Source organism: Ambystoma mexicanum, chromosome 3p (assembly GCF_040938575.1).
Source record: "Ambystoma mexicanum isolate Mex_15411 chromosome 3p, UKY_AmexF1_1, whole genome shotgun sequence".
Taxonomy (NCBI): domain Eukaryota; kingdom Metazoa; phylum Chordata; class Amphibia; order Caudata; family Ambystomatidae; genus Ambystoma; species Ambystoma mexicanum.
The window spans coordinates 957,442,379-957,467,557 of NC_090925.1; the positions used below are offsets into that span (position 1 = coordinate 957,442,379).

The window sequence follows — 25,179 nt, forward strand, 5'->3', positions numbered from 1 at the left end:
AGTGGTCATTCCCAATGCTGTACGCGTTTCCTCCAGTCCCCGTCATTCCGCAAGTGCTGCCGAGGTTCGGTTCCCGGATGATCCTCATTGCTCTGGCGTGGGCCCGGAGGACGTGGTACCCGGACCTTCTCGACTTGTCCATATGCCCTCCACGTCGTCTTCCCTACCGAGACGATCTGCTCTCACAGGAGGGGGGGTCAGGTTCTCCATCCAGAGGTCAGATCCCTCAACCTTCATGGAGAGGTTGAGAGCTCGCTCCACAAGGGGCGTAGCTACATCCACAGCCCTGCAGCGGGGTGCTCCTATTTTAAGAATATTTGTGACGCAGCAACGTAGTCTTCCATCCACACCTTTAAGCATAACTCCCTGGATAGGCTCCATGGTCTGGATATTGCCTTTGGTAAAGCGGTGCCATCTGATTGGGTATTCTAAATTCTTCTCCCTCCTCCATTCACTAATACTGCTTTGGGAGTCTGTCAAAGATGTGAAATACTTTGGAGGACAGAATCCATTAGAAGAACAAGTTACTTGCCAACTGGTAATGTTCTTTCAACAGGATGTTCCTCCAACGTATTCCACATCGCCCTCCCAACCTGCCCCTCTGAAGAATTTCCTATGCTATTGCAGCTTGCGTTCCCGCAAGGCTATGTGCAGTCAAGCATTCGTCATCTATGAGCATGTTACAAGTTATGGGGGGAAAAAACATAAACTGAGGCTACGGGCGCCGTGCATCCCATTTATAACATTCGCTGACGTCGCCCTCAACGGAGACCTTCGAGGGACATCAACCCGACGCCATCGACGCAGGACGCCCTCTGCCGAAAAAATTTCCGAAGCAGCAAGGCTGTGGACATTACATGTCAAAGATGTGGAATATGTTGGAGGAACATCCAGTCGAAAGAACGTTACCAGCTGGTAAGTAACTTGTTCTTCTCTCTGAGTGGGCTGACCTCTCCTCCTCCCTCCTGGCCTCTACTACTCAACTCCTCCTCCTCAGTGACCTCAATATCCATTTAGACTCTCCTTGTTCCTCTTCTGTACTCTTCCGTGACCTCTGCGACTCCCTCGCCTGTCCATCCTCCACTCTGGTCCGACTCACTCTGCAGGGCACACACTCGATGTCTTGATCTCCTTTGATGTCCCCCTCTCCATCCCTCTGACCACTCCTCTCCCCTGGAGCGATCACTCCCTCCTCTCCTCTCTCCCTCTCTTCCCCCCAAGCCAAGCTTACCCCAACACTGCCACCTACCTTCTCGGACATCCAGCCCATGAAGCGTGTGTCAGTTGAGGCTTTCGCCGCCACCTTCTCTCCCCCCTCCACCTCTGGCTGTCTTACATCCTGACACAGCCCTGTCTCTGCTCTACTCTTCAATTTCTGATACCCTTGATGCTCTTGCCCCTGTCATGAATATCCATTTGAAGTCCAAAGCCAAGTGCAACTCCTGGTATGACTCTGACCTAGCTACACTGTGGGTGGCTGAGAGGAAATGGAGGGCTTCTTGTTCATCCTCTGACAAACTGGCTTGTCACCTGCTCCAAAGGCAATACCGACTCTCTGTCCTCACCAAGAGGGAGAGTCCACATTCAAGCTTGTGTCTGTGCGGCATCTAACAACTCGGCCGATCTCTTAAAAATCTGCAACAAGGTAGCCAACCCTGCTGCAGTCTCTACCCCTCCTGTTTCCTCCCAGGCTCTTTGCAATGCCCTTGCCTCTCACTTTATCTAAAAAACCCAGGACATCCTGGCCACCCTCCCTACCCCTTCCACTCCTCTCCCCTCTCCGTCTGTGGCTGCTGACCCTCCTTTAACCACGCCCCCACCCTCCTTCTCATCCTTTCCTCCTTTCTCCCCTGATGAGGTCCCTAGACAAGTCCAATCTATGGAAAGCCTTGTCAAATCAGGTTCATCTCTGTTCCTCTAAAACCATCAAGGACCACATTGACGCCCTCGCTCTGGCACTTGCTGACTTTTGCAACCACTCCTTTGCCTCAGGATCCTTCCCCTCCCCTCTGAAGCACTCCCTTGTGCATCCTCTTTTCAAGAAACCCAATGCTGATCCTTCTTGTTCGGCTAACTATCGCCCAATTTCCATTACTCCCTTTCTGGGCAAACCCCTGGAAAAGTAGACCATCTCTCAGCTTAACCTTCATTCCAATTCTGTTGGCTGTCTCCAGAGCTGCCAGAAGCACGGAAACTGCTTTCCTGAACATCCGTGAAGATCTGCTCTCCAACCTTGACTCTAACATTCACTCTGTCGTCATCCTCGTGGATCTCTCTTCTGCCCTCGACACAGTGAAACATACCATCCTGCTCAACCCTCTCCGTGATAACCAGGGTATCGCTGATAAGGCTCTGGCCTGGCTGACCTCTTTCCTCTATGATCGATCCTCCCAGGTCCAACGTGGGTCCTTCCTATCATCTATCTTCCTCCCTACCTGTGTTGTTCCCCAGGGGTCTAACCTCTCGCCCTGGCTTTTCAAACAATACCTGGCAACTCTCGCCCACTGCATTGCCAATTACTTTTCAAATGTCCAGTGCTACGCTGACGACACTCAACTCCTTTTCAGGCTGCCCTCGGCCACCTCCTCTCCCATCTCTGATTGCCTAACTGCCATTCAAGATTGGTGTGCGCCAATGATCTTTGTTTGAATGCCAGCAAGACGGAGATCCTCCTCATCGTCACACCTTCACCACCCTTTCCCCCTCACTCCCTGGCCGGCCTCCATTGGCCCTCCTCCTACCCCCACCTGCGAGGCTAAGAACCTCAGGGTCATCTTTGACTCCACACTTTCCTTCTCTGCCCACATCTCTGATGTCTCTAAAAGTAAAACTTCCTACTGCACCCACTCGGAGGTACTCTGCCTTTCCTCTCCTTCCCCCAGAAGCGCATGGTCTCCCAAGCTCTGGTTCTCTCTAGGTTGGACTATTGTAACAGCCTCTTTCTAAATCTACCTGCCTCTACAACTAATCCAGAACAGACTGCAAGACTTGTCCTTGGCCTCAAGCCCTGTGATCGTATCTCTCCAGCTCTGAAATGTCTCCATTGGCTCCCAGTGGACGCAAGGATTAAATTCAAAACGCTCTGCATTGTCCACAAGGCTTTCTGGGGCCCGGGTCCAAAATACCTTTAGCTATCCCTCCGCAAATACCTCCCCTCTCGAGCTCTTCGCTCCTCTACCTCCAACTCCCTCAGGGTCAGTTGTTTTTCAAAGAAACGAGCTTGCAGGTAGATATCTGTTTTCGGCTGGGGCCCCCCTCTGGCAAAGCCTCTCTGCCACTCTAAAACTTGAGGAAAACCATCTCTGATTCATGAAGCACCTCAAGACCTTCCTCTTTGCTTCTGCCTTCGCTCCTCCTCTCCCCTGCTGATCTGTTCTCTCTTGGCACCGTACAACTGGCCACCCTCTGTCCTCCGGGCCCAGGTACCTGCTCACCCTGCCACCCTCCCGCACTGCCTCCAGGCCACCCCTTGCACTGGGGTCTGTATCTGTACCCATAGTGTCCCCCTCACCCCCTTTTTCTTCCTGCACTTATCAGACCTACCCTATCTGCTGCCTTAAACCCCACACTTGCCAATTGCTGGCTGCACTACCACTGTTGCCTTTATTATGTATTTATTTATTATTATTTTTCTGATGCTCGTTAATCTGCTTAGAATCACATGCTGTGCATAGTCCGACATCCAGTGGTCACCGCGGAGTATTGCGTTTTGTTTTTCGTAGTCGAAAAGGGGACGTCGACAAGATGTGTTTGTAACACTATCCCTATAGTGACGTGCAGTGTACCCACATCCCTCACGCGTCGAGGTCTCTCAGATTGGTTTTTTTCGCCCATTTATTGGTCTATTTATGCAAAGCTCCTCGAGAGACATTGCGAAATAATTCCTCGACCTTGGTCGTTTACTATATAATACCATATACATAGATCTCCCCACCGGCCCCCCTCGACATTGAAGCGTTCTCCGCCGAGCAAGATCTTCGACGGAGGGACGAGCGGAGGAGATCCTTCGGCGCTGCCGAACACGTGGCTGGGCCTCGCTGGCCTAACACAGTAGGGAGAGCGGGGTTGTGTGGTCATTTCTTTGTTTCACTCTAAGAATGCCTTTCCCTTTCCCCTCCCTCTCTTTCGAGGTCGTAATCACATTTCATATCCTCAGCTATGGAGAGGACACCCTTTAGGTTTTGCCCGCGCTGCAAGGGCAAATTTACCTGGAAGAACAAGCACAAACGGTGTAACCGTTGCTTGCCCCTCGATCACAAAGAGGACGGCTGTGCAGCCTGTAAGTTATTGAAACCCAAAACATTAAAAGACTGCAGGGTCAAAAGGTGGGCAGCCTATGCGATGTCTAGGTCTGACTCCTCGCCAGCTGCCGCCGTCGCCGAATGTGACGAGGAAAGTGATTACACGACCTCCGCTTCGGAGGTTGTAGACCTCTCGAAGGAGCATTCCCGCTCCTCGTCGTCGTCCGTCCCCAGCCCCGACAAGCCCGGCTCACGCCCCGCTTATGGGGATGAACACCCCGGCGACAAGGACGAACACAGAAAAACACAGAAGCACGTATACCACGGCACGCATTCGTCAAAGACGAAGGCAGCCATAGCGTCAACGGAGGCGTCGGGTCCACCGGCGCCTTCAGCCGACCGTAAGGGTCGCAAGCCCTCCCCGGCACCGCTTCCGCGACCGGCGACTGGGCTTTCTATAAATAAGGGCGCTAACCCCAAATCCCCAGGTGACGCGCCTCGCAAGAGTGCGCATGTCGCCAGTAAAGACTCGACACTGCCTAGCGCGACGGCGCGCGATCCCTCGACGGAGAAACTGCTCTCCGAAAGCCTTGCGTGTATAGCTTCGAAGGACGGCCAGAGACGGACGGTGGATAACACGTCAAAAACCGCTCACAGGGCCAAAGAAACGCCGAGGACGCCGGAAGGTAGGCTGGGACAGCTCTCACCGTCGACAGAAGACCCTAAACAGCGAGAAGGTTTCTCAGAAGGCGAAGGGACTTTATCTTCAACGCTATGGGACAGAACTAAGCAACTGCAAGGAGAGGAACCTCCCTTTTCACTCCCAGACCGCTCTGGCCTACCTTACTGGACTGTAGAGAGGTTCCAGTCATGTATGGACAAGCTAGACCGGTTCATGGCCATCCCAGAGAATAGGACACCCAAGAGGCCAAGGGAGGTTCCCCAGGAGGGGCCAAGGGCTAAATACCCGAAGCACTTTAACCCCCTACAGGAAGACATGGACTCTTACGACCTCACTGAAGAGGATCCTCACTTCCAGGAAGAGGATGAGTTTGTGTATAATGAAGACCTACAAGAGGAAGAAGGTTTTCATGTAAGTGAAGAGAGCTACGGGGAGGACCCAGGTGAAGGTGGCACACAGCCCTGGCAGTCACCATCAGGGTCTACAGACCCCAAAATGATAGACATTTCTTCTCCTCAGACCACACTGGTCAGGAACCCATCTCCAGTAGACGATCAGCCCACCTTCAATGCGCTACTGAGGAAGGCAGCAGCGCATTTTGAAGTAGAAACTGGGGAGGTCACCCCAGATACTGATTTCGTTGAAAGGATTATTAAGGAAAAAACTCCCACTAGTCAAACCATCCCTATCCTCGCCTCAGTTAAAAGACGACTCACCCCATCGCTATCCACCCCTGCGCCGGTAAGAGGGGTCAATCCAAGAATAGAGAAATTGCTCTCACCCTCTCAGGCAGACCCATTATATATCAGGGGTCACTCAGTCCCAGACTCCTTAGTGGTTACTAACACAAGGAAGAGGGCTGGGGTTCCACTGTCAACCAGCGAGGCACCCCCAGACAAGGAGGGGAAAAAACTTTATGCCCTAGGCAAAAGAATTTCTGCCTCGGCAGCGTTTTCAATTGGAATTGCCAATAATAATACATTGTTGGCAAGCTACGCCGATGCTCAATGGGAAAAACTCAAACAGGACATCGAAGAAGCCCCTGAACCTCTAAGAACACGCCTTTTGGCTACAGTTACAGAAGGAGCTCTGGTCAACCAGAGCATCATTAAAAACACTCTTGATGCGGCAGAAACTGCTGGCTGCTCTTGGTGCAGGGAATTCTACTGAAGCGTCATGTCTGGCTTCGCAATTCTGGTTTCAAGGCAGAAACGCAGGCGTCACTCATTAATAAGCCAATAGAAGAGTTTAATCTCTTTGGAAGGGCAGTGGACGACGTGCTGGAAAATGCGAAGAAGGAATTCGACACCATAAAAACCTTAGACCAAATCTCAAAGCCTCCAAACAGGCAAGGATTTGGAAACAAGCGCTTTTTTCGTGGCCAACGCCAACAGCAGCAACAGCAATACACCTCGGGCAACTGGCCCTCTAATCAGGGTTCCAGTAACCAATATAACCAAAGAGGACAACGCCGCGGCAAGGGCAGAGACCGGGGCTCTAGCCCCAGAGGCACCCCGGCAAGTAACACCAAATGACCCGAAAGTCCGGGTCCCATCCCATGCGTCTCCGGTTGGGGGCCGGATAACATCATTCCTATCAGCATGGGAGGGAATAACATCAGACCGGTGGGTATTAGCAACCGTAGCCCACGGGTACTGTATAGAGTTCAATCGGTCCCCCACCTACAGACCTCCAAGGGGAAGACGCCTGTCTCCAGACCACCTCGTCATCCTCCTGCAAGAAGTAGAACAGCTGCTACAGAAAGGAGCAATAGAAGTCGTGCCCCTATCACAGGTAATGGAAGGTATTTATTCAGTGTACTTTCTTGTACCCAAAAAGGACCTAACCATGCGCCCTGTACTAGATCTGCGCCCAGCGAACAAATTTGTAAAACCTCAGAAATTTCGTATGGTAACATTACAGGAGGTAGTTCCCCTGCTATCTCAGGGGGACTACATGATAACACTAGACATGAAAGATGCATACTTTCATATTTTAATGTTGCCAGCGCACAGAAAATACCTCAGGTTCATGATAGAGGGCAAACACTACCAGTTCAGAGTGCTACCCTTCGGCATAGCGTCTGCACCAAGGGTATTCACGAAGGTACTGGCAGTGGCAGCGGCCCACCTGCGCAGGTTGTCCATACCGGTATACCCTTACCTCGACGATTGGCTCATAACAGGGGAGTCCTACGAGACATGCTTCTCAAACACCCAGAAGACAGTAGACCTTTTGTTCCAACTGGGCTTCTCCATCAACGAGAAGTCCAGCTTAGAGCCCAGCCAAGTCAAACAATTCCTAGTGGCTCTAATTCGAACAAGGGACGGCCTCGTCTTCCCCTCCAACGAGAGGGTCCAAAATATGCTGTTTCAGATCCCTCAATATGTGGCCGGTCGAGAGGTGACGGTACGCAAAGCAATGCGCTTGCTTGGAATGATGGCGTCATGTATTTATTTGGTACCTCACGCGCGCCTGCGCCCAATGCAAGAGTGGCTCAACAGCCAGTGGTGTCAGGCCAGCGGACAATGGGACGATCTAGTGGTGGTCTTGCAGGCCTTGGTTCTCTCGCTACGGTGGTGGTCGAAGGAAAACCTGGTAATAGGGAAACCATTCGCCACCCCCGCAGTGGAAGCCACTCTAACCACAGACGCATTCCCTAACAGGATGGGGGGCTCACCTATCCCATCAGACTGCTCACAGAGTCTGGACTCAGAGCGTAGCGTCCAAACACATAAACTTATTAGAACTACTTGCGGTGTTCAAGGCTTTAAAAGCCTTCCAGACACACCTACAGGGGAAGACAGTGATGGTCCTCACGGACAGCACCACAGCCATGTACTACCTCAACAAGCAAGGGGCACTCACTCTCCAGGACTGTCCAAGCTGTCCCAGAATATCTGGGAGTGGGCTCTCAGACACATGTTCCTATTGTCACAACATGTACCAGGGGAACTCAATCTGCTAGCAGACGAACTCAGCAGAGACTTTCCTCTGCCCTCAGAGTACGAATGGCGATTACACAAAGACATCGCCTTCGACATCTTCACACAATGGGGCTTCCCAGAAATAGACCTCTTCGCAACTCTGGAGAACTCACAATGCCTAGATTACGCCTCCAGATACCCACAGAACCGCTCCAAGGGGGAACGGTCTCTGGATACCATGGTCAGGGAAATTTGTTTACGCTTTTCCCCCAACTCTTCTGCTGAACAAAATAGTGCACAGGATGCACCAAGAATCAGTCCCCATGATTCTGATAGCCCCAATGTGGGCCCGCCAACCATGGTTTGCGCACCTAATGGAGATGTCCCTATCCCCACCAGTAAAACTGCCCTGCCCATACAACTTGCTGTCACAGGACAGGGGCAAGACACTACACCCATGCCCACAGAACATGAACTTAGCTGCCTGGCTCCTGAGGTCATAGAATTTGGCCATTTACAACTCCCTCAGAGATGCATGGACATTCTCAGAGAAGCTAGAAAACCCAACACTCGTCACTGCTATTCTAGCAAGTGGAAGAGATTTGTCATCTGGTGTAGAGGTAAGAGCATCAACCCGGTCCACTGCTCTCCCACACAAATTGTCCTTTACCTGACCCATTTACTGGACTCAGGTCTAGTGTTTAATTCTATTAAAGTCCATCTAGCGGCACTTTCTGCATACACCACCTCTCAACTTAAGGTGTCATGGTGGAAAGTCCCAGTTATTAAAGCCTTCATGGAGGGGTAAAGAGAATACACCCTCCGATAGCAAACCCAGCTCCAGGCTGGGACCTTAATGTGGTACTTACCAGGCTCATGGGCTCACCCTTTGAACCCATGCACAAGGCAACTCTTAAAGACCTCACTCTTAAGACTGCTTTTCTAATAGCTATCACCTCCATTAGGAGAGTAAGTGAACTACAGGCTCTTTCTATTCTAGACCCCTTCATAACAGTTCACAAAGATAAGGTGGTTCTACGCACACACCCAAGGTTTGCACCGAAATTCATATTGAAATTCCATGTCAACCAGTCAATAGAACTACCAACGTTCTTTCAAAACCGTTCCAATTTGGGAGAAAGGAGCCTGCATACACTTGATGTGCGCAGAGCTGTCATGTTTTATATGGAAAGGACCAGGCCACTGAGAAAGACTAATCAGTTCTTTGTCTCGGTGGCAACAGGAAGAGAAGGAGATGCAGTCTCAAAGTCCACTATCTAGATGGATTGTTCAATGCATCACTCTCTGTTACACTCTTGCTAAGAGAGAACTACCCTTCAAGCCAAGAGCACACTCTACTCGAGGCACTGGGGCATCCATAGCATTCATTGCAAACGTTCCTCTCGAGTCCATTTGCAAAGCGGCAACCTGGAGTTCTGTACACACCTTTACAAAACACTATTGCCTAGACACTCATTCTAGGTCTGATTCTCAGGTGGGACAAGCAGTACTAAGACATCTTTTTTCTACTGTTCCTTCTCACAACCCACCTCCAACTCCGGGTACTGCTCGCTAGTCTATGCACAGCATGTGATTCTAAGCCGGTTTTACAAGCATCAGAAGACAATGCATTACTTACCGTAAAAGCATTTCTGATGGTTATCTGCTTAGATTCACATGCGCCCACCCTTCCTCCCCGCTCGGATGGATGGAACATAGACATCTTTCTACATCTCTCTCTCTCTTTTCTGTACTCACTCACGTATAGAAGGCTCCCTCAGGGCAGAAAAAATACAAACAGAGGGACCTCGACGCGTGAGGGATTGTGGGTACACTGCACGTCACTATAGGGATAGTGTTACAGACACGCCTTGTCAACGTCCCCTTTTTGACTACGAAAAACAAAATGCAATACTCCGCGGTGACCACTGGATGTCGGACTATGCACAGCATGTGAATCTAAGCAAATACTGTAAAGACTGGTAGGGGGTGGTCTGTACTTCTGCTCTCTATATGGTAGAGGGGAGGCACAGAGGACCCCAGCCTAGATTCTCTATTCGGTAGCTATGGTCGAGCAATCAAGGCCTAGCTTCTCAGGAGGTGATGCAGGCTGGTTCTTAAGTACAGTGTAGTCCCCAAGCCCCCACAGAGGAATGTCCACACACTGTATTGGTTAGAACACAGTCTTTATATAATCAATATTCAAGGTTATGTACACTTATCATAATAACTCACTTTGTACTTAGGAAAATCAACAATGGCAAATATATACAATTCTAAAGTGGTACCACCCTTTGTATTAGATCTCATTAAAGTGCATCAACAATACTGTAACAATGTCACACAGATCAATAGAGTGAAACCAGCAATCGAGAGAGGAGAGAAAATAAGATGGTTGAGCAATAGGCAGAATACTGGCCCCTACCACTAGACACAGTTGTGTGGAGATCCCCCCACCTGGGCAACCTGTAAAATAAAGATATAGCACAAGACCAGTCCATATATTGTTCTGCAAGTCTTATTCCCTCCTATAAGGTTTTTACCCCCCCCAATGTACCTGGTGGAGTCGAGTTCTTCGAAGAGGCGTCGACAGATCCTTCTTGAGCGACCCCCTTTCAAGCAGGAGTCACGGATCGTCGAGAGGCGTCGAGAAGCGTCGAGGAACTCGGCGTTCGGCGGCGGGGAATCGACGGCCCTTCTTCAATGCCTTCCCTTTCAAGCGGGAGACACGGGGCGTCGAACGTCCGTCGAGGAACTCGGCGTTCGGCGTCGGGGAATCGACGGCCCTTCTTGAATGCCTTCCCTTTCAAGCGGGAGACACGGGGCGTCGAACGTTCGACAACAAACAGGGTAGAACGGCGTCGAGGAGGCAGCTTCGATCCAAGCGGTGCTCGTCGACGACGGAGCGTTGGCGTCCTGCAAGGCAGAGGCGTGCGGGGCACCTCAATGACAATTGTTCTGGACCGCAAAGATTGTGGAGACGGGGGCCCAGCAAGGGCGTCGAGTCGTTCGAGTCTTTGTGGTCTTCGGGTGGCGGGAAACCCACCGGCAGGTTTCTCCTCGGCGCGTTGGTCCTCCTCGACTTTCTCCGGCAGGATAAAGCGGTCGACGGTGCGGACGAGGGAGTCCTTCGATTCAAATGTTCTTAGGCAAGGAGCGGACGGCTCCGGTCGTCGGCGGCACGGCGTCAAGTGGTCCCCACGGCTGGGCAACACAACTTCGACGGGCCTCCAGCGGTTACACAAACCTGCGAACCCTGGTCGACGGCAATGGACTTCGACAGCGGCGATGTCCGGGTGCTTCACTTCAATCTCCTCGGCGGTCCCGTCTCGGGTCGGCAGCCTTTCGAGGGTCTGACTTCCAGGGCGCTTCGGCGAAGATGGAGCGGTGCTCGATGGTCCCTCGGAGCACGGGAAGAGGGCGCCTTACCAGGTCCTCTCTCGGGTCAGTCTTCGACGATTTCGGCAGCCTTTGGATCGGTCGAAGCAAATGCAGCAGCAAGTCTTCTTCTTCCAGCTGGCCGTCGAGGATCAGCAGTTCCAGTTACTCTTAGAGTGGAGACTCAGCTCCTGAACGCTTCTGAACCATTACCAGTGGTGAGAGGTCCCCAGATATACTATTGTCTCTCATCCACACTGCTGGCACACACTCAGCAGCCAATCATACAGAAGGGCATTCATGCAGTCAGTCAGCCAATCAGTCACACAGTGCATTCAGGCCACACTCCTCCCTTTCAGACACTCACAACAAGGAATGTGGATTGGGCCAAGTACCCAGCCATTCAACACTACACACTGCATGCAGGCCAGTTTCGGGCAGGGCTGTCTCAGTCTTTGTCTCTCATGCCAGAAACCAGACAACCACAACAAGGAGTGTATATTGGTCACACACTCCATTCACCCAGGTCCCACCCACAGGAGGTACCCACAACATACAGTCACTGGGAAGGCTCCAGTCAGTCTAGCTGGGCCTTCACAACAACACCATATATGGAACTTCCACCCAACAGCCAGTCAGGGGGAAGGGATAGAGTCAGGGCTTCCCAGGACTTTGGGAAAACAAGGTAACAGGCAATAGAAAGCAAGAGGCCACAGGGGCCATCTTGTTTCCTATCAGGAATCAACTGATCCCAATGGCAGGGCCTGGGTATCCCAAAATGGAGGACACCCAGAGCACCTGTCAAATTCAGCATGGAGCTGCCACCAGCCCATATCCTGTTCTGCGGGGCACCCACAGGTGCCCAAAAACATACACTAGGGGCACAGGGTTGTACCCCTACCCATGGGTGCCATAAGGGTATTCCATGGGTCTGTTCACCAAACCAAAAGAGAGAGCTGCACTGCCAGGAGTCCCACATTGACTCCTGGGCAGAAAACACAACAGAACACACGATAAAAAACAGTAAAGGACAAGGATTCAGAGGCCCTGTCCCTCTGATGCATTTCCAGCATCACAGTCGCCCCCCCCAGACTGAGGTGGAGGGTGTCTAATCTCCCACGGGATAGACACCCTCATCCAGACGGTCAACATACCTTCTGGAAAGGCCATCTGCATTATCATGACTCTTCCCTGGTCTGTGCTCTATGGTGAAGTCTAGCCCTTGCAGGCTAATGGACCACCTGAGCAATTTCGGATTCTCACCCTTCATTTGCATAAGCCACTTCAGGGGCTTATGATCTGTTTGGACCTTGAAGGTAGACCCCGTAAGGTAGGGCCTAAAACGCCTAAGGCTCCAAACTATGCTAAAACACTCCTTTTCAACAGTAGCCCCCCTAAGTTCTCTACCCTTGAGTTGTCTACTTATGAATATGATAGGATGTTCTCTCCCTTTGTCATCTAACTGGGACAAGACAGCTCCAATTCCGGTGTCGCAGGCATCCGTCTGGACGATAAAGGGTCGGCTGTAGTCAGGCGCACACAACACAGGTGCCCTACACAGACTTTCTTTCAAGCCATCAAAGGCCCTCTGACAGTCTTCGGTCCAATTAACCTTCCTAGGCTGTTTGGGTGAAGTTAGAGCTGTCAGGGGTGCAGCTATGGTTCCATAGTCTGCCATGAAATTGCGATAGTACCCAGTGATAGTACCTAGTGGGAGTCTCCCAGTTCTGTACATCCTGTACTTTACTGGAGAGAGGTTGGATTTGACCCCCTCCTACCTCATGACCAAGATAGGTAACTTTCCCCTGAGCTATCTGGCACTTGGTGGCCTTGATAGTGAGGTTAGCCCTTTTCAAGGCCTGCAACACCTTATCCAGATGTGTCAAATGCTCTTCCCAGGTGGAACTGTAGACGGCAATGTCGTCTAAGTAAGCCACACAAGAGGCTTCCAGCCCACTGAGCGCATGGTTGACCAATCTCTGGAAGGTGGCAGGGGCATTCTTCAACCCAAAAGTCATGACCCTAAACTGGTAGAGTCCCTCAGGTGTTGAGAAGGCCGTCTTTTCCTTGGCATGGTCCGTCAGAGCTATTTGCCAATAGCCTGAGGTAAGGTCAAAGGTGCTCACAAATTTGGCAGCACCTATGGTGTCCACGAGCTCATCAGCCCTGGGCAATGGGTGCGCGTCAGTTTTGGTGATGGCATTGACTCCTCGGTAGTCCACACAGAACCTCCAATCCTTGGTACCCGCCTGGGAACTTGCCTTGGGGACAAGGACCACTTGGCTGGACCAGGCGCTGGTTGAGGGTTCAATAACACCCAGATCCAACATCTTGGCGATCTCAGCCTGGATGTGGTTCTTGACGGTATCTGACATACGGTAGCACCTGCTTTTGACAGGCACACTGTCACCAGTGTCAATTTCATGCCTACACCACGGTGTAAGGCCTGGTGTCAGTGAAAACAGAGAGGCATACTGTTGGAGCAAAGCCCTGCAGGCCCTCTGTTGCTCTGTTGTCAAATCCGGAGAGAGATGTACTCCCTCCACTGAGCCATCCTGAGGGTTTCTATGCAGCAAATCAGGAAGGGGCTCACTCTCATCCTGTTCTTGCCCTGAAGCTAGCAAGAGACATGAGACTTCTGCTCGCCGGTGGAAAGGCTTGAGCCTGTTGACATGGAATACCTGAGGGGCTACCCCAGAGGCTCCCATGTCAACCAGATAATTGACTTCGCCCATCTTGGAGATGATCCTGAAGGGTCCAGTCCACTTGTCTGCCAAAGCTCTAGGCCTGGTAGGCTCCATCACAAGGATTTCCTGTCCCGGAGTCCAATCCACTTGCGAGGCTTTAAGGTCATGCCAGTACTTATTCAATTCCTGGCTGGCCTTGAGATTTGCGGTTGCCTGACCCATCATCTGTGTCATCCTCCATCTGAGGCCTAACACATAGGCCCCCACTTGCTTGGCGGGACCTGGAGGGGTGGCTTCCAAGTCTTCTCTGATCAAGGCGAGGGGCCCCCTCACGGGATGTCCAAAGAGTAACTCAAAGGGGCTGAAACCAACACCCTCTTGAGGTACCTCTCTGTAAGCAAACAGCAGGCATGGCAGGAGGAGATCCCATTTCCTCCTTAGGGGTTCTTCCAAAGCCCCTAGCATGCCCTTGAGAGTTTTATTAAATCTCTCAACCAGACCATTGGTCTGGGGGTGGTAAGAGGTGGAGAACTTGTAGGTTACCCCGCACTCTTTCCACATGGTTTTCATGTAACTAGACATGAAGTTGGATCCTCTGTCAGAGACAACCTCCTTGGGGAATCCAACACGGGTGAAAATGCCCAGGAGAGCCCTGGCAACCACCTTGGCAGTAACAGTCCGAAGGGGTATTGCCTCAGGGTACCTGGTGGCATGATCTACCAAGACCAGGATGAACCGATGTCCACCTAAAGTGGGAGGGTCAAGGGGACCGACGATGTCGATGCCCACCCTCTCAAATGGTGTGCCAACCACTGGCAATGGCTGCAGTGGGGCAATGACACTGCCTCCAGTCTTGCCAGACAACTGACAAGTTGGGCAGGTCCTGCAGTGGGACTCCACCTCTACTCCCATCCGTGGCCAGTAGAAATGGGCAGATAGCCTCTGCTTAGTCTTCTTGGTCCCAAGATGACCAGCCAAGGGCACCTCATGCGCCAACTGCAGTAGGAAGGGCCTGTAAACCTGGGGTACCACCAACCTCTTGAGGGCACCAGGTTCAGGCTTAGTGGGCTCACTAACAAGGAGCTCACCCTCCCAATAAATCCGGAATGTCCTAGGCACTTCTCCTTGTGCCTGGGACAGGGCCTGTTTCCTCAGTCCCTCGAGAGAGTGGCACTCTCTCTGTCCCTTACAGAAGTCTGCCCGGGAGGGTCCCCCTTCAGCTAACAAGCATTGAAGGTCGGGATGATCCTCCGGGTTGAGAACCTCTCCCACAGGAGAGTCTTCTGTCTCTTCTCCCACAGGAGTTGAGTTTGGGTTTTCCACTGGACCCAGCCCGTCCGGAGCATGGATCCCAATGGGTGCTGTCGGAACAGCAGGAAGAGAAGGTGTTCCATCCACAGAGGTGGCCTTCTTGGTCTTCCTTCTTCTTGCCTTAGGCCTCGCCTTTGGCTCGGGTACCTGACTCACAGCCAGACCCGGTGTCACCTGTGACCTAGTGACTGCAGCAGCAGTCATGGGAAGACCATCCGAGATCAACCCCAACTCTACTAGATCATTTCCTAACAGAATGTTAGCAGGGACATTGTCCTGAACCAGGACAGGAAGCTTTGCTGTCTTGTCTCCAATCATGAGTGTGACTAAGGCTACAGGCGATAATTTGGGAGGCCCACCACCTAACCTGGTGGTTCTCAGAGGAGCACCTACATAGTCCTCTGGCTTGAGCAGGGTCCTGTCCACCACTGTCATGCTTGCCCCAGTGTCTCTCAAACCAGTAGAAGGCTGGCCATTCAAGAGGACACTTCTCAAAAACCTACGGGTGTTCTGTGGGATAGTCGCCAGTACTTCTGCCTACTGGTCCCAGGCCCCAAGGGACACTAAGGAAATCTCTACCGGAGCACCAAATGTGATCCCGGTAGAGGAGGGGAGGACAGTGGCCTCCACCTCAGACACGGGTAAGGGTAGGTCAGGCTGACAGCCTGTACTCCAAGTGCCTTACCTTTACACTTGGAGTCACCCCTTCTGTGATCCAAAGCCCCACAGTCCCAACAAGTGCCAGGAGTGCGGGGTACGGTACTGGAACCACTGGGAGCCTGCTTTGCAGCAGGTGGACCACTACTCTTATTGCCACCCACAGATGACTTATCCCCACTAGATTTTTGGGTCTTGGGAGAGGAAGGTTTAGGTTTACCCGACTGTGACTGCTTGTGGGACTCCTCAGCTTTCTGAGAGGCCCCCTTTTCTTTGTCCTTGTCCTTCCCACTGGAGTCCTTAGGGGACACCCGGTGGGAGACCCACTTGTCAGCCAACTATGCCAGCTTAAAGGGGTCCAAAATGTTCTGGTCAGCCACATACTGACGCAACTCTGGTGAACAGGCTTCAGAAAAATGCTCAAAAAACAAGAGGTGGGACAATTCAACAAAAATCTTAACCTTGTATCCATCAATCCACCCCATCATGTTCATGTGCGCAGCACTCACCCAGTCAACCCAAGACACATTCTCTCTTTTCTTAAAATCCCTGAACCTTTTAAGGTATTGGGTAGGTGTCTTGCCAAACTTGGCAATCAAAGCAGACTTCATACACTCATACTGACCCCTTTCTTCCACACTCAGCTTCAGAATACAGTCATATCCAGTTTGAGGCACTCTGCTTAACAAACACTTAGCCCAATCTCTTTTATCAACATCATGAATCGCACAAGCCATTTCAAACGCTTCAATCCATTGGAGGATATCTGAACCCTCCACAAATACACCAACCAAATCTTTCATAAACTTGGTGGCTGGGGACCTGACACTCTCACTGGTTTTAGCTGAAGTCTCCACTCTAGCTTTCTCTAGCTGGATTCTCTGACATTCCGTGTCCTGGCTCTTGAGTTCAAGGTCCTTATTTCTGAGTTCAAGATCCCTATTCTTGAGCTCCACTTGTTGTGCCAACTCCTCTTTCTTAAGTTCAGCATCTATTTCCAACTTGCGGTATTCAAAGGCCAATTTCATCCTTAATAACTCAAGCTCCAAGGAATTGCTGGGGTTTGGAACAGAGGCAGCAGGAATGGCGGCATTCCCAGAAACAGATTCAGCAGAAACCCCAGGGGCAAAGTCCTCATTGGTTGCATTCCCCCCCTCATCAAGAGTTTCACCATCAGTCTGGTAGTCCACCAGGGCAGCTATCAGCTCAGCCCTAGACTTATCCACAAAGTCTAACTCCCTGGCTTCACAAGCACTCTGGAGAGCCTCCAAGCTCATCCGAGTCAATTTGCCATTTGCAATAGACTACATTGTTTGTAATGCAGTTATCTTGTACACAACTAAACCTTAATTTAATAAAGTGCAGATATCTTTTGTAAGTGGCACGGTTATACATTGATTCTTAAAACCATAAGCATCCCACCGCTGCCACCAGTGTAAAGACTGGTAGGGGGTGGTCTGTACTTCTGCTCTCTATATGGTAGAGGGGAGGCACAGAGGACCCCAGCCTAGATTCTCTATTCGGTAGCTATGGTCGAGCAATCAAGGCCTAGCTTCTCAGGAGGTGATGCAGGCTGGTTCTTAAGTACAGTGTAGTCCCCAAGCCCCCACAAAGGAATGTCCACACACTGTATTGGTTAGAACACAGTCTTTATATAATCAATATTCAAGGTTATGTACACTTATCATAATAACTCACTTTGTACTTAGGAAAATCAACAATGGCAAATATATACAATTCTAAAGTGGTGCCACACTTTGTATTAGATCTCATTAAAGTGCATCAACAATACTGTAACAATGTCACACAGATCAATAGAGTGAAACCAGCAATAGAGAGAGGAGAGAAAATAAGATGGTTGAGCAATAGGCAGAATACTGGCCCCTACCACTAGACACAGTTCTGTGTGGAGATCCCCCCACCTGGGCAACCTGTAAAATAAAGATATAGCACAAGCCCAGTCCATATATTGTTCTGCAAGTCTTATTCCCTCCTATAATGTTTTTACCCCCCCAATGTACCTGGTGGAGTCGAGTTCTTCGAAGAGGCGTCGACAGATCCTTCTTGAGCGACCCCCTTTCAAGCGGAAGTCACGGATCGTCGAGAGGCGTCGAGAAGCGTCGAGGAACTCGGCGTTCGGCGGCGGGGAATCGACGGCCCTTCTTGAATGCCTTCCCTTTCAAGCGGGAGACACGGGGCGTCGAACGTCCGTCGAGGAACTCGGCGTCGGGGAATCGACGGCCCTTCTTGAATGCCTTCCCTTTCAAGCGGGAGACACAGGGCGTCGAACGTCCGACAACAAACAGGGTAGAACGGCTTCGATGAGGCGGCAGCTTCGATCCAAGCGGTGCTCGTCGACGACGGAGCGTTGGCGTCCTGCAAGGCAGAGGCGTGCGGGGCACCTCAATGACAATTGTTCTGGACCGCAAAGATTGTGGAGACGGGGGCCCAGCAAGGGCGTCGAGTCATTCGAGTCTTTGTGGTCTTCGGGTGGCGGGAAACCCACCGGCAGGGTTCTCCTCGGCGCGTTGGTCGTCCTCGACTTTCTCGGGCAGGATAAAGCGGTCGACGGTGCGGACGAGGGAGTCCTTCGATTCAAATGTTCTTAGGCAAGGAGCGGACGGCTCCGGTCGTCGGCTGCACGGCGTCAAGTGGTCCCCACGGCTGGGCATCACAACTTCGACGGGCCTCCAGCGGTTACACAAACCTGCAAACCCTGGTCGACGGCAATGGACTTCGACAGCCGCGATGTCCGGGTGCTTCACTTCGATCTCCTCGGCGGTCCCGTCTCGGGTCGGCAACCTTTCGAGGGTCTGACTTCCAGGGCGCTTCGGCGAAGATGGAGCGGTGCTCGATGGTCCCTCGGAGCACGGGAAGAGGGCGCCTTACCAGGTCCTCTCTCGGGTCAGTCTTCGACGATTTCGGCAGCCCTCGGATCGGTCGAAGCAAATGCAGCAGCAAGTCTTCTTCTTCCAGCTGGACGTCGAGGATCAGCAGTTCGTTACTCTTAGAGTGGAGACTCAGCTCCTGAACGCTTCTGAACCATTACCAGTGGTGAGAGGTCCCCAGATATACTATTCTGTCTCTCATCCACACTGCTGGCACACACTCAGCAGCCAATCATACAGAAGGGCATTCATGCAGTCAGTCAGCCAATCAGGCACACAGTGCATTCAGGCCACACTCCTCCCTTTCAGACACTCACAACAAGGAATGTGGATTGGGACAAGTACCTAGCCATTCAACACTACACACTGCATTCAGGCCAGTTTAGGGCAGGGCTGTCTCAGTCTTTGTCTCTCATGCCAGAAACCAGACAACCACAACAAGGAGTGTATATTGGTCACACACTCCATTCACCCAGGTCCCACCCACAGGAGGTACCCACAACATACAGTCACTGGGAAGGCTCCAGTCAGTCTAGCTGGGCCTTCACAACAACACCATATATGGAACTTCCACCCAACAGCCAGTCAGGGGGAAGGGATAGAGTCAGGGCTTCCCAGGACTTTGGGAAAACAAGGTAACAGGCAATAGAAAGCAAGAGGCCACAGGAGCCATCTTGTTTCCTATGAGGAATCAACTGATCCCAATGGCAGGGCCTGGGTATCCCAAAATGGAGGACACCCAGAGCACCTGTCAAATTCAGCATGGAGCTGCCACCAGCCCATACCCTGCTCTGTGGGCCACCCACAGGTGCCCAAAAACATACACTATGGGCACAGGGTTGTACCCCTACCCATGGGTGCCATAAGGGTATCCAATGGGTCTGTTCACCAAACCAAAAGAGAGAGCTGCACTGCCAGGAGTCCCACATGGACTCCTGGGCAGAAAACACGACAGAACACGATAAAAAACAGTAAAGGACAAGGATTCAGAGGCCCTGTCCCTCTGATGCATTTCCAGCATCACAGATACAACCATCAGAAATGCTTTTACGGTAAGTAATGCATTGTCATCTGTTTCTCATTTTCTCTGCAGTTTGCACTCCCCTCCTCCATGCACTTTTCCCCTCCCTCTCTCCCATGCACTTGCGCGTTGCAAATGTCACTGGGCCTAGTAAAATCATTGTTTTGTTCTGCCCGGTTCCCTTCCCCTCCCCTCCCTTGCCTTGTCGCGCTCTGAAACACTTGTGTACGAGCGCAATAGAAATAAAATATCAATATCTCCTCCTTTTCCTCAACTAACCTACTTTCCTCAAATCTCCTACCATTACATACTCAAATTTCCCCCCTCACACGGGTACCACAGGTCTATCACTTACTGCATCAATGTTAATTAAAATATGCTAAAGTTCATCACTTAAGCAGTAACAAAACTCCCTTGCTCAAACCTTGTCCCCCATCCGTCTAACCTCAGTGGCTAACCCAGACGGCACTGTAATTAATCAGATCTTGGGATCTCCCTTCTCGATAAAAATATTCCAAAGTGTCCCAGCAAAACACTAGACCCAGAGTGTCAATCAGGAATTGGGTGTTTTCGACTGGCACCCAATGCCCCTTTGTTTCACATCTCCCTCTCCCTCCATCTCATTAACATTCCTTCCCACGCCTCTGTTTTTACAGGGCCACATTCAGGGAAGTCACCAGAATGGCAAGAGCACTTTACATTACATAACGTCATGATATGGACAATCGTACTGGATGTTGTATGAATGTTCTACTGTATCTCAACCATCCCATTGCCTTCCAAAGAGTAGACCTTGACTGCTCAGCCACAACACTCACTAGGTATGCAAAGGAAAGCTTGTGTGAAACTATGTTGCTTAACTCTGTCCTTTCCTCAAATTTCTTGAATACAGGGAGAAGCAAAAACACCGTAACTCTTTATTAGTCTACCTGCCTCTAACCTGGGAAAAAAGTTATTTTAGTTTGATGTAAGGAGAACTTTGCATTCTTCTTTTGAAACAATGAAGACTTACTGGTATATGTATAACACGTGTGTAGCTTATGTAGATAATAGGAAAGGGAAGCACTGCCACCTGGAGAATCTGCTTAGGTAGGTCTACAAAAGAACTTTTTTTGCATGACGAATTCAAGCATTACCTTTCTAATGCTAAAACCAGGACCCACTCTTTTCAGCATAAATATAACTACTCCCGTAGAAATGCCTTAAGGTTACAAAATAAGGTAATGAACATTGCTTGCTTATGTAGCTGTACTGTGTGGACCCTTCCATCATGGCTGACACCGTGTTAAGCAGAGCATTAACACAGAGCATGCTGACTTGAAGCACTTTAGTCCCCCGCCCCCAACCCTTTGTTTCAATGAGCATTGTATTCTATTGGAGACAGTCTATAATTGCTGGTCCAAATAGAATAAAATGATTTAATGTGTAGGTGCTAACGTAACGTAATTTTCAGTCTTGCAGTATGTAATCTACGTACTACCTGCCTCTTATGCTATATTCCACCAAAAAGGTTAGCCATCTGATATATTTGAAGAAAAAGTGCTAGTTGTTTGGTTGTACAATGTTTTGTTACGGTTAATGGGGTGGAGAAAGGGGCATATGATTGATGGAACATCATTCTAAAAAAATAAAAATGGAACGTTTGGCGCTATTCCACGTATGTTAAGGTAGTTCCCAAGGTACTTGGGGGCGGAAAGGGGGCCTTCTGAAACATATTGTTTCAGATATTTAAGTATCATTTCATCTGCCGCACAAAGCTCTATTTATTAGTGCCCTTGTTGGTCCACTGGCTTGCTTTATATGATTATTGTTCTTTCTTTGTAGAGAGCACCCCATGTTCCTGATGTTTCTTCAGATTGCCATCATCTCCATTTTTAAGTCCTACCCAACTGTGGGGGATGTTGCCCTTTACATGGCGTTCCTTCCAGTGTGGAGTCACCTTTACAGATGTAAGTTTTGCCCTACTGTTTTATTACTGTTATCCTGTCCATTGTTCCGAAAGAATTGAGTAAGCTATTTTTCATCATTGTACAAACCTGCATATTTAGACAAATTCTCCATGGAACAAGATTAAATCTCACAAGAGTCCATGGAATTCCATGGACTTGGGGTCTAAGGAGCTTGCCTTAGTGCATATTGACTTAGAAATGAGAATGATGGTATACGTGTTCTTGTATGCGCTCATTCCTTATTGCTGATGCACATGCTGTGTAATTATTCCATTGATTTTTTTAATAATGTGTTTCTGTTAGGGCAAATTTAGTACCACTTAAGATTTAGCTCAAAATGTCCACAGCGTTGTTCTAATGGATCATTTTTCTATCGGAATCCTAATCTAGAAATATTCCCATACTGCATCTGAAAGTTTTTCAGCAATTCCCCAGGTATCCCTAGAATCACTCTGGAGCAGAGCCGAACAGTCATCACCCAAGAAGTGATACCATAGCTCCATAAAGATGCCACCCCCGCCTCCTGACATATATTCTTTTTGCCACACACCCTGACACTTGGATGACCTCAACAGTACATCTCAGATAAGGAGTCATCCAGGCTATATAGATTCTAAGAACCCTTTGTTTTCACACATCTATTTCAACCTTATGCATGGGAGTTTAAGAGCCTGAAGAATGCTAGTTATCTAGATACCACAACTGTGATATTTCTGCCCTTTCCTTTTGTCTAAGTCCTACGACATTCGACTACATAGTGCCGAGGTCAGAAAGTAAAGGCTAAGTGAGATTCTAGAGCTACACCAAAGAGCGCTGAGCTTCTACTTCCGTTTTAATTGGGCTTTGATAGACCATATTCTAGCCAAGTGGGAGAAGCATTCTGCTGCTCCTGTGGTTAGCAGGTAGGTAGCCAAGATGCATAGGCCAGTCCCATCTGTCCAGGGTTTCTAAGTTGTCATCAAACTCCCCGGAAGTCTGTTGGCGCCGGCCTTTTCAGCAAAAGGCAGGCCAAATGATGAGATGAAGAATCTGGATGCTCGACGGCATAGAATGATCTCCTCTAGAAGGTTGGCCTGTAAAGGACACCCTCTGTAAGGCTGCGCATAGGGCCCCTAAGGCTTCATAGCTAAAATCCAGATATAATAATAATAATAATATAATAATAATTTAATAATAATAATAATTTGGCATTTATATAGCGCTACAAACCCTCAGGTATCTGAGCGCTGCTTATTATTACCCACGGTGTGTGGTGCTCATTTATCGACCTCGCAACCAGCGCGGATTTACTGGAGATGTCTTACAGAAGCGCATGACTTAGGGAAAGCATTTTAAGGCTTTTGGAAAAAGACAGGGTGATTACTTCAGACAGACTGGTTCTTTAAATTGTTAATTTTGGGTCATACATTCTGTTTTTCAGACCATCTCCCATACCTCCTGTGCTTTCAATGCTTTCTGTAAGTGTCCTAGAGAGTCCGCCTTGGAAAGAGATAGAATAAGGTTTATATTCACAATACTTTCTTGTTCACAAGAATGTCAGCGGTTTGTGCTACTTCCTACACTCCCACAGAGGTTCCTGCGGTTTGTGGAGGAAGGAGTGCTTTTTCAATTAGTCGTTCTTCTCTTGCTTGTCAGGGCTTTGGTTTAAATACAATGGTGTATAATCCTCAGCTCACCTGCGTAGGTAGGGGGAGCACACCACTGGTTTATGAAGGCCAGTGACCCAAAACCAGTGAACGCAGATCAACCTAAAAGTGCACGATTTGGGGGGTTTCTCTCAATCTTCACAGGTGGTCCTTTCAACCGAAACAATTCCTTCTATTCATCCATGTAGTTCTGGGTGCAAAGCTGTAGCTGGTTCTCCCCTGGAGGCGTTTATGCATAAGGTGTTTTCCATGCAGGTGCTTTTCTCTCCAGAAACTGTTCTGCGGGCGGTCCATGTTCTACAATTCCTCAATTCTCTTCATGCACCATGCCAGAATGCAGATGCGCTCACTTTCTTTAATAAAAATGGATCATGATTGGATTCCCTCACTCTAAAAATGAATCAGCATTGGATTCCCTCACTCAACAAGTGATGATGTGGCTTTCAATAAGAACTCCTGTGATGATCGCCGGAGGACGAATTTCTGAATTCTGTTATGAATTGCCTCAGACGGTTGTGGTGACAGACACCTTCTTGACACATGAGGGCTTGTGTGGGCCACCTTTCAGTGATTGGTACTGCTCAGCTGCCAAACTCTAGAGACACACATCATTTTTTCAGGGTTTAGTACCATTTATTTACAGTTGGTAGCTTTTCGACCACACCTATTCTCATGGACAACACAACCGACATGGGGTATGTGAACAATAAGAGTGGATTGATTTTGTCAAAACACTGTTCAGGTGGACCTCCTAAATTGGCAATCTTCCTCGAATCCTCGGTGGAAGATGTGTTTAGAATTCCTAGAGTATTGTTTGGTTGCGGTTTTTGGTACTGCGACAAGCCAGAACTGTGCACAGTTGAATTCAAAGGTATAATGGCAGGACATGCTTTCCATTCAAATACTGCAGCCAGGCAAGATGACCTTGATAGTCCCAAATGGCGCTCAGAGGACATAGTAAATGGATCTGCTCCACCTATCCGTCTACCCTTCATCTATTGACTCAGCAGAAGTAACTCTGTGCTTCTAGCTTGAGAGTGAGGTTAGCTCTGGCTGAGTAGTCGTGGTTAGAATAGTGAATGGAAGTACTGGTGGCATTCATGAGGCCTTCTACTTGCGCTGCATGTGTTTGCTTCATTAATACAGTCACCCCTCCAACCTTAATTTCTTCAACATCGTGTTCCTTTGTTATTCTGTCCTATCCTCGTCCTAAGTTTGTTTCTACCTTCTCCTGCAACATTTTGTATTGGAAGTCACAATATCTCACCCAATTGTCAAGGACCCATGTCTTCCGCTCTGTTATCAATTTTAAATTTTGAAAGTGTTTTTGTGCCAACAATGGATTGCTTTCCTGTGATTTCTATCAATGGATAAATACATTTGTGACCTGGTTTTCCCGATTCACGTTCTAGTCAGAGAGTTTTGCAGTTTCCAGTTTTGCTGGCTAAGGATTTCATTAACACAGGAACCTTGGTTCAGCTAGTGGACATTTCCACCTTAATTTGATTCATGGATCTGGCATTTTTATTTCATTTTTAGCTTTGGGCCGTATTCCAAAGGCCTGGTTATTTAGTATTTCAAAGACCTTTTTCATCATCAATGTGATTTTAATTTGAGCTTTTCTTCGGTGGGGGATGCCTTTTTGAACCTCTGTATTCAGAATTTTTTTCAATGGATCTCAATCCTGCTAAGCTGGTTTATAAAGTGTCGATTGTTGAGTGTGAGGCTGTCATTTCTCTCAAGAGTAAGTGTTTCACTTTTGCCTGAAGGTAAAATTGCCAGTGTTGCTCTT

At 49.6% G+C, this 25,179-nt stretch overlaps 1 protein-coding gene across 1 annotated transcript in view; it reads left to right on the forward strand.

Annotated features, from left to right (window-relative positions):
- The window catches only part of PIGU (phosphatidylinositol glycan anchor biosynthesis class U), a 700,531-nt gene that overhangs the window by 457,951 nt on the left and 217,401 nt on the right, over positions 1-25,179 (forward strand). The window contains exon 10 of the mRNA XM_069652261.1: positions 21,617-21,741. Within this exon, the coding sequence (XP_069508362.1) occupies positions 21,617-21,741 (125 nt within the window). The remainder of the gene's footprint in view (positions 1-21,616; positions 21,742-25,179) is intronic.